Consider the following 10,435-nt stretch of genomic DNA (forward strand, 5'->3'; position numbering starts at 1 on the left):
AAGTAGAAAGAAAAACATCTTGTGAACGTTTCAACCCATGGAAAGTCCGTAAGAATGCATTTCCATGGTGGACACGGGAATTAAATGCATAGACTGTGCAGCGGTCCGAAGAGGATCAAACCTGCTGAGGACTATACCTACAGTGGACAGTAGGTGAGGGGGGTCAGTCAATTAAAGGACCTTTAACAAAGACAAACACAGGATTTCCTGAACCGTTGCTTTGTTGCCTGAATATAACTGCAGTCAATTTATTAAACCCACGCTTTTTACTAAGCTAACATTTTATTGTTGTTGTGTGATGTCGTCCCAACTGGCAGAGAAATAAGTCATGCACAATTCATGCTGTTAAGCCTGAGCCAATAGATTCCATTTCAGGACTGTTTCACCCCTCGATCCGACCAAATAAACCATATTGGTCCTTCGGGTCGAAAGGTCAACCTAAGTTCAGATAATGAATACATTTGATGTTATTGTGACACAGTGCATGCAGTGAATATACCACATTCAATATGGACCTATTTCCTCACACTGAATCATGTAGGGAGGGGTTGGCGTAGGGGGGCAGAAGGCTTCATCTTCGTGGTCGGGATCATTTAAACATGTTGTGAGGCAACAGTACCCTCTGTTGGCGCATTAAAGGACACATTACCAACCCGTTGAGGGGCTGGAAAAAGATAACACTTTATTCATATTTTGAATGAAGCCTCCTCAATTTGCTATTTACAGCGTTCAACATGTGAGAGAGTCCTAAAGAGCAAAGCCGGTTTCCTCAGAGGCAATTAATGGCACTAATGGGCAATCATACCGCACATCATTCCCTGTGTGCGTTCCGATCGGAGTAAGCCTCACGCAGGCTACAGCTCGGCTAAAAAATGGTTTTCCGACAATACCATAAATCTTCCTTGGCTTGAAATACATTGTTGAATACAAATATAAAGCCTTATGCAGCCATTTAAAGTTGACACTGTTTCCTGGTGGATCGGGAGGGAAGTGTGCAGATATAGCAATGCATTTTATAGTCTGCCATTAATAAAAGATGGTGGGCAATTTTAAGAGCATTAGAAGTTTGATTGCTTCGGGGCAGGCCTCGGGGACTTTCAGGACAGTAATTATTTATATAAATGAAATGTCATCTCAACTCTGGCTCAAGCAGAGATAACATCAGCGGACTCTGTATGGAAACACTACAACACAACAGCTCTCTTTCACAGATGGGCCAAGCATGTTGTCAAGCATATTGCTTTGACTCAAGCACATAAATTCCGTATGTGATATTACATGAAATGTCTGGGTTTTCGCATTGGGCCAAGAGAGCCAGAGCACTCATGAGCATGTCGGATGCTGAAGGAAGACATTATGCTGGGTTCACGCACTCGCTTGCTTTCCCTGCTGACTGCAAGCAGCTCCTTGATCCTTACCCATGGGTTTCTTAATAATACATCAATGTCTCTATTATAGCTTGTATCTGCTGGCTCCGGGCAAAGCCTGTTTAAACCCAGTTGCACAGGGCCAACACCACAAATGCCCTGCTTGTGGACACAGGAAAGGTTTTAAGTCCAGAGTGTTGCCTCTAAGGAGACATGTATATCTTGTGTGGTAAGTGCTATGGCTGAATGTGAGGCACACTGCAGGGCAGCACATGCACAAGAGAGGAGGAGGACCTGCTGAAATTAAAGTTTTGTTGCAAAGTAACAAGAGACACTGTGTGGACATTTTTGGTTTTGTCCCAAATTGACACTGGATTCATGATGATTCCACACACATTTATGTCAAATCAGGGCCGTAGAAGAAGGGAAGCTCTTGCACATTAGTGGACAAAACATGCAGCTTAAGTGGCTTTGACTCTGGGTCACACCCTTTTATCTTTCATTTTTTCATGCCTCCTTATTCCCTAAAGAACGGCCTTAATGTCTGAAAATAGAACAGCATGTATGAGGAAAAAAGCAGCACTGAACAGTTTTTATGAATATAGAAAGAATTAAGTGTTGTGGTTAAATAGATGCCCCTTTGATGTGTTCAACTACAACACAAGTGACACAAACAATGAGAGGCCCACTCCAGGACAGCTCAGGGTAATATGAATATTGCTCTGGGATTTGCTTATAGTCGGTGCCTCATTATGCAATGTTTAATATTAATAAAGAAAGTACAAGTATATATTATTCATGAGCTGATTTACGGTTGTATGTGTGGTGCGTTTGTGTGTGTGTGGACTTGAGTGATAGATTGAGATGCTCCCTTGCTACGGGCAATACAACGAGACAAGGCTCTTACTTTTCTACAGGACACATCGTGACAATTTCTCCCAGTTAAGAGGATTTGTCCGAGCACGGCTGAATATATAATGCAGGCAGATTCCAAATTTTAATTTGGACGAAGTAAATGATTCAATGGTGGCATTGCTCGGAAGTGAGGCTGGGAGGGGAATGGAGAGGGCACAGGATGTTACTTGAAAGTACTCTTCACTATGTGCGACGTTTGAAGCAAAAAAAAGCGGTGATGAGTTATCGCCATTAGACGCTGTTTTAGATGTTGTTCATGTCAAATGAAGCCAGTTATCTATTTTTTTTATTATTATTATTTATTGTGAGTTTATTGATTAGATCTATATATGCAAGATTTACAAAATGCAAGTCTTGCACTATAAAAGATGCAACACTAGGTTTTCCGCATTTTAGAGACGTGTACAGAATTTGGAATTGATATAAAAGCATCTTGTAATTCCTTTTCCATTCTCAGTCTCATCTAGTGGTCCTTTCACTATTGGGCTCATATGTCTGATTTACATGTATTTTAATTGATAAAAAAAGGTTGTTAATAGTCTAAAAATCTCCAAAGACAGACGGGAATTGCATTCAAACAGTGCAGGAAATCTGTTGTTCCAGAAAATACATTTTCTATTTTAACCAAGACCGAATCTCAAATTATATTAAACAGATGTACAAATAAAACACTTGATATAATATAAATAAACATTCTGTGGCAGATTTGATTTTTTTTGTGCTACTGCTTTTGTAATATTTCATTCAGTTATCTCATTGCCTTTGATCATGTTTTTTCCCTTTATCCTTTTAACAAATGATTTAGTAACATTTCAGGTGTGTAATAACTATATGTTTAATTATATTTAGGGACACATTTCTAGCATTTTATATTAGCACCTGCTCAAAGTCATGTATACTATAGAGCAAATATTCAAAATATTGTCGTAACATTGTTTTATAATTTAGTAAATATTGCTTCGTTTCCTTTTTTTATTGAAATTGTACTGATTGTTTAATTGAGTCATTTGCTCAAAAGACAGTCAAAAATCCGATGTGTTGTCCAAGTTCAAGAGTGATTCATTGTCTCCATCTGGTGGATATTATTGTGAATAATATTCTTTAAATATAAATTAAATTAAATTAAAAAAATCTTAAAATACACATCTTTCTTGGGGTCTTTCAGTAGCGGGGCCATTAGCTAAAGCGTTGAATCAATTAATCCCGAGGAGAAAAGAAGGTAAATCCCAAACCTGACGTTAATCCCAGTTAACGCTTAACCGACGTCCTGCGTCATGACGTAGGCCAACAGCCTCTGACTCACTCAATAATGGCGGAATCCTTGTTACAATGGGGGCTGCGTTGGATAACTTGTTAGCCAACCTGTTGTGAGTAGCTGCGGGTATTTGTCACGGCAGGTTGTTTGCGCCGGCTTCATGTTAAAGGTAAGAGTCGAATTTTTCTATGAACAGCCGAACTGAGTTGTGTCGTTGTGCTGCGCAGCGCTCGCGACTCGGCGCAGTTCAGTCCTCGAGTTTAGCGAGTGTGCTAGCCGAGGCTGCTAACACCGGTTTGCCTCTACCCTAACGTTAGCTAAAGTTAGCTGAAGTTGTCTGGAAGAAGCGTTTTTATATTCACGTAATTCATGTCAGCCTCTCGGTGAATCCAACTCACCCGTTGCTCTCTAAATATTCAACAAATTGCCATCGTGAGTTCATTTGTGACGTCAGGTTCACGACGTCAACTGCCGCCACTACCGTCGTGCTTTTTCGGTGTAATTCCAATTAGTCGTTGATTTTCAAATCCATATGAATGTATGTATTGTTATATTTAGTATCCAGCTAGTCTGTGGCTAGTGATAGTTGTAATTTTATAAAGAAATGGGATGTAAGGCGAAAAACATCTCAAACCGTATCCTGTCATGTTACGAAATGTCAATATAGTATATATTATATATATATAAAGATAGTTGGCTCTCCCACATCCGGTCACAGGTTGACAACGGCCTCTCTAGTGAGGGGATCCTTTACTTCTGATGTAGAGTCCGGCTGTCGAACACACCAGAACTGCCAGGATTCAGGGTCTTCTGCTGCTCCAAACAGTCCGTAGACCTGCTCTCATGTCTTATCTTTGCAGTCCAGTGCAGCGGGTTCATCCACCGTTGCTTCTTCTCAGCCAATGAAGGACTTCAAGGAGAACTTTTCGGGGCAAGTGATCCTGGACCACATCAAGCCATGCTGGTACTGGGACAAGAAAGATTTAGCCCACACCCCCTCGCAGTCTGAAGGCCTGGATCCTGGCACGGAGGCCCGGTATCGGAGAGAAGGAGCCCGGTTCATTTTTGACGTTGGGACTAGACTTGGCCTGTATCCTTCTTTGATTTAAATACTAAAAGTAAAACATTTCTATGTATTATAAATGAGTTGTTTACATTTGTTTCATTCGGTTCCTGATGAGTCATGAATTACAGACCAAAGACATTACAGATTCCAAACATTTGAGAAACTGCTCAATGAAAATACTGTGCTATGTTAATGTATGGCTTTGTTGTGCAGTCAAAGGGAAACCACTTTGGTAAGGATGTGATTAACATAGCTGCCGTGATATCCTTGACTGTCACCAGACACTATGACACACTGGCAACGGGCATCATATATTTCCACCGCTTCTACATGTTCCACTCCTTCAAACAGTTCCCCAGATATGTAAGTCCAATTGTTCCTACTTTGGGTCTTCTCCTTGAAGTGTACCACATGTGTGTTTTAATCTTGAGATGTATCTCCTAACAGGTGACAGGTGCTTGCTGTCTGTTTTTGGCGGGGAAAGTGGAAGAAACCCCAAAGAAGTGTAAAGACATCATCAAAACTGCTCGCAGCTTACTGAATGACGTGCAGTTTGCCCAGTTCGGAGATGATCCGAAGGTGCAGGTTGTTTTACTTTGACTTGTTTTTAGTTTACACGAGTAAAGTCGCAGTCACTTTCTTTTGGACACGCACATAATAATTTTCATAACTCTTTGAAAAGCTTAAATCCTTCAAGAGCTAGCCATACTGTCTGTTAACATGTTGCAACATCATTTTGATAAATATGCTATAGCAACCAGCTTTAATGTATTGTGTGAAGCTTCAAATAGAAGCTCAGCTCTTGTCAAAGGCGGAGTCCTTTTTTACTTCATGTGTAGCTGTTCGCTGCTAAATAATGTTGGACTCTTTGTCACTTTAAACATGCTAGACGTTAGATTGTTTAGTTGTGATCTGCCATTTGAAACTGTTACGTTTCCATTCCTCGACTATTTGTCTTCCTTTTGTTACTTTTTAATGAAGAATCAAAAAAGAATATTATAAAGTTTTGGATCTTATGTGATGTCGATTCTTCCCACTCTTACTGCACCTTGTTGTGTAGGCTTGTCTTCTTACCTTGCTTGTCCAAGACTTGATCTATTTTTACCCATTCCTGTCTCCGTAAGGCAAGAGAGGCGGCTTTCTACCCAGAGCATTAAACTGCCATCGCTCATTGTCTCCATATTGATCTTATCTGAATGCCAAATGCCAAGACAAAATGTTAATTTACTAGAGGATGCTTAACTTCGATACACCTCTTTAAAGTTAATGCTAAGTAGATGTTTTCTCACTCACAGGAATATTTGAACTCCGTTTGTTTCAACAGGAAGAGGTAATGGTGTTGGAGAGAATTCTGCTGCAGACCATCAAATTTGACCTGCAGGTAGAGCACCCCTACATGTTCCTGCTGCGCTATGTCAAGCAACTCAAAGGTAAGAGCGGCATTCGATTCCATAAAGGGGGTGTTTATTTCTCCAGAAAATGTGATGTATTCAGACTAATCTTCTTCATATTAAAGGTGAGAAGAATAAAGTGTGCAAGGTGCTACAAATGGCTTGGACCTTTGTCAATGACAGGTGAGCCATTTGTATTACAAAGTGGCACGCTTTCCATTGAGTATGACAGAGGGAGGAGGCAGACTGTAACTATATGACCTGTGTCCTTGGCAGCCTGTGCACCATGCTGTCACTGCAGTGGGAACCAGAGATTATTGCCGTAGCCGTCATGTACCTGGCCGGCCGTCTCTGTAAGTTTGACATCCAGGAGTGGACTGCCAAGCAGACGTCCCGCCGCTGGTGGGAGCAGTTTGTGCAGGACGTCCCAGTTGAGCTCCTTGAAGGTACTCCTCAGAAAGCCATGTCACTACCTGGCTCTTCTAGGAAATGTTTTTGAATTCCTAACAGACTAGTTGTAACAGAAACTTTTTCTTCCAGACATCTGCCACCAGATCCTGGATCTGTACTCTCAGGGAAACAAGCCCATCCCTCAGCAGATACAGGAGAAGGAAAGGGCCGCTGCTCCTCACGTCCCAATTCCTCCAATGCCACAGGGACTACCACCAGCCCCCAATCTTCCTCCCCCTCCACCAAAGAAGACTTCCCCTATGGGAGGCAGCCCTGCACGCCAGCTCAAACGCTCACATGTTAGTATATGCCCAATTCATAAGTCAATGCTCAACATCACCCACTGCATCGGCCGGATATAGTATTCATGTTTTATATTATGTCTTTCTTTTTCATTCAGACATCCCCCAAAGATGAACCAAAGGCTCCAGGTGAGACCAACTTCTGCCTGTTAGGACATTCATAACTTGCATTCTGTCCACTCAAACCCAAAGATGTTATGAATATTCAAGGCAAAGTTCCCTCAGGCGTTCTCTGAATAGAAGAATGTAGTGTGTTGACTGGTCTGTTCTCATTCACAGAACCAGCTGGATCAAAAATTCCAAGACTGGAGAGCCCCATGCCCCCTCTGCCTGCATCGCAGCCTCCACCAGGTAAGAAAAGGCTCCTAACCATAGGGCTGCAACTAACGATTCTTTTCATAATCGACTGATCTATTATACTCATTTCGTTCCAACATCTATCATACGTTCACTTCCTGCTCCTTTTTTGCCCCCCGTGTTATGGAAGTAAATCATCGGGTTTTGAAAGAAAAAGGTCATTGAATTTCTAGCACTGGATATTTATGCATTGAAATGATGTATCTGAATGTTTATTGCTGAGAATTTACCATAGCAAATGAAACTTGGATTTTGAACTTTCAAACGTATTTGAGTAACAAGTTAATACAAATATAATCATAATACAAAATGTAAGCGCAACTATGCATATAAAGTAAATAGTGCAAATTAAAAAAAGTTAGTCAAAATAGCAATAGTCTATGCTGAAGTCAGGTGAAGTATGGTGAGTATGCTCTCTGTCCAGACTCCTGACATCTGAGGCTGCACGAGCCTCTGATGGACAAACTCGTGCATTTGCCTTTGCTCAGTCGAGTTAACCATTAACGCTCTACTAACCATTGACTCTTTGATTCAGTCTTGTTTGATGAAATTGCACCTTTTTTGTATCCTTATGGTTGAAATGCACTTATTGTAAGTCGCTTTAGATAAAAGTGTCCGCTAAATGACATGACATGTAATTTGGCTGGTAGTGATTTAGAGTACTACCCCAGTTTTTCCCCTACCATATATTGGGGGGTGCCTAATATAAAAGCCTTACACTAAACGCACGCGCATTGTCAAGGATCATTTTGCCCAATTTGCATGAATCGCGTCAAACGTGGTCAACACAACGGAAAGGGGGCGTGGCTTATCACCCTTAACGTCGGAGCGTTTTGGTCGTAAGTAGCATCCGTAAGAGCTTCTTCTACAGGAACTGTGTTTGGATGATGATGCTAGCCATTAGTCCGTTTGATAGCCTGTGGGCTCGGATCAGGGCCGGACTTCACCGCCTTCACATCATACTTCTCTGCTGAGGGAACTGTCTCAAGGACAACTAAAAGGAGCAAACGTCCTGCAAAATTACTGAATTTAGAGTAGCAAATACAATGAGCCTACACTGAAATGTTCGATATTGAGTGCAGTGATGATGTTGAATCTTACAAGGTTTTTACTGGACCAGTCGCAATATAACGTTAGGTACGAGGATGCATCGTACCATCTGTTTCTGACCCGGCAACTATCTACAGGACGCATCTCAACACCGATAGGCTATCGCGCCGCAGGGTCTCGCCATTTTGTCACAAGTGGAAAAATGTCAGCTTTGTATATAATCCTGTGGCGCAGATCTTTTGTGTTATGTTTAGTGCATAGCACACACACACACACACACACACACAGGCTCTCAGGCTGCTTACATAAGCAGCAACTCATCGGCCCGTTGTTTCCCAACACAGACTCTTAAACCCTCAGAGACCAATCTCATTAGTGCTTGATCCTGATAATGAGACCTCCTGGGTCCCTGAAGCCTGTCTGTCTGGGTTTATTTGTGGGCAGCCTCTGATTGGAGAGGATTGTGTGGTGAAGCCAAATTTCTAATTCGATTGGTTTTCTTCTCCCTAGAGCGCAAAGCGCCAGCTCCTGCCCCTCCTACGGAAGCAGAACCATTAAATGAAACTGCGCCGCCTCTACCGCATGCTCCGCCGCCACATAAGCCCCCTCCACTACCCCATCGCCCTCCTCCACCTCCGCCCTCCAACTACATCATGTCCACCACCAGCTCCTACATGTCTGGAGAAGGTTACCAGAGCCTGCAGTCACTGATGAAGACAGAAGGTCCCTCCTACGCTCCGATGCCTCCCAGCTACGCACCCCCAATTCCGCCATATCACCCCCACGTCTATCCACCGCCTTCAGCCCCCCCTCCAGGCCCGCCACCTCCTTCTAGCTACCCACCGCCCAACCTGGCGCCACAGTATCCTCCACCAGGCTACAACAGCTACCCTCCACCGCCGCCTCCACGCATGCCACCAGGCCACGTGCCCCCTCCGGTTATAGGACTCCCTCCTGCTGGGTATCCCCCACCCCCCGGCCCCCCAGGACAATCGCAGGTGCCCCTTCCCCCTCCACCCGGCATGCCTATGAATCATGGTGGTTGGATGAGATGAGAATGAACAGTCCATGAACTGAATGAGTGCAGAGCCATAGCTGGGGAGGGAAACCACCAGGATTTATGGTTCATGAAGGAGACTTGAAAAGAAATAGTGATTGTTACATGTGAACAGGATATTGAATCAATCGCTGTCCACATCTCTCTGCAAACGTTGATATCCTAACTTTACTTCTGTGACATTCTCATACATTTTTTTTTTTCTTGACCTTTTAAATAGATCACAGGTTGGCTCATTTCTTTCTGTATACTTGCAATCTAATCATAACCGTAGTTTTCTACATTCTGTTTTGCTGAGGAAAAAGTAATAAAATCTGGAGATGATTTTGCGTGCAGTAGTCGAATAGATGATCACACAGAAATCGTTATGGATATCCACGTGTTTACTCCGCTCTGTCCTTCCATTCATTGCAGAAATCCTACTAGAGGATTTTCTTTTGATTATTTTCAGTGCCGAACACGTGATCTCAATAGAGTGGTAAACACTGGCCCGTCTCCATCCATGTGATCTGGGGCTTCTCCTGCACACAGCTTGAGTGGCACCAAGTCAAATAAAGACCTGCTTTTCTACTATAGGATGAGTTGTCAGATCAAAATATCTATACATCATGTTGGATCATGTCTTTTTATTGATCCCTAAAGCCAGGTTATAACAAACGGATCCAACAATCTCAAACTAGAGACCCGTGCTTTTCCATGTGCACTCTTCACCGCGTTCCTCTTGATCAAACCAGCTGCTCAGAGGTCCACCTGGCTGGCGCCTCGTTTCCATAGAACGCCACAGTCATCTTTAATCTCACCCATATCCTATTATACTACAGCCAACATAGTGTGTACAAAAAGATGTTTCTGTTTAGTTTTTCAACTTGTGCCCACAGGTTGCATTCCACACTGAAAGCATGCAGTTTGAGCAGAAAGTCCTTCGGATCAGAGCCCAGCGGGGGCCTCCCACCACAGCTCCTCCTTCAGCCAGTAGGGCCTCCTCTCTGGGAGCCAACACAGCGCACGCTGCTGCTTGGGGGTCAACCCAAGCCGAAACACCTGGCCCGCTGGAGGGCCGGGAGGGGGAAGCCCCTGCTGCAGTAAAAGGAGCTTTTCTACTTGGGAACACTTGCGTCTGTAGTAGTCTTAATGACCAGATAGGTGTGGAAGAGCCAATCGGAGGCCTGACACCTTAGAGTAATTAACAGGCGTGTATTTAGTAGCGGTCCAATGCTTCAGCAAG

General features: G+C 43.2%; 1 protein-coding gene across 2 annotated transcripts; it reads left to right on the forward strand.

Moving 5' to 3' along the window:
• Nucleotides 1–3,539: 3,539 nt before the first annotated feature.
• ccnk (cyclin K) lies at nucleotides 3,540–9,534 on the forward strand. Of its 2 annotated transcripts, none has more exons than XM_037449944.2 (11): nucleotides 3,540–3,706; nucleotides 4,398–4,627; nucleotides 4,885–4,966; nucleotides 5,051–5,188; nucleotides 5,928–6,033; nucleotides 6,120–6,177; nucleotides 6,271–6,440; nucleotides 6,535–6,743; nucleotides 6,845–6,875; nucleotides 7,026–7,097; nucleotides 8,664–9,534. In XM_037449944.2, exons 1-11 carry the CDS (start codon nucleotides 3,698–3,700, stop codon nucleotides 9,206–9,208), a joined length of 1,650 nt encoding a protein of 549 aa, XP_037305841.2. In that variant the 5' UTR covers nucleotides 3,540–3,697; the 3' UTR covers nucleotides 9,209–9,534. The 2 variants fall into 2 exon arrangements, with proteins under 2 accessions (XP_037305841.2, XP_037305842.2); XM_037449945.2 differs by having other exon boundaries at nucleotides 3,541–3,706; nucleotides 5,051–5,182.
• Nucleotides 9,535–10,435: the final 901 nt, after the last annotated feature.

The sequence above is a fragment of the Pungitius pungitius genome, chromosome 20 (genome assembly GCF_949316345.1).
Source record: "Pungitius pungitius chromosome 20, fPunPun2.1, whole genome shotgun sequence".
In the NCBI taxonomy this organism is placed as follows: Eukaryota; Metazoa; Chordata; class Actinopteri; order Perciformes; family Gasterosteidae; genus Pungitius; species Pungitius pungitius.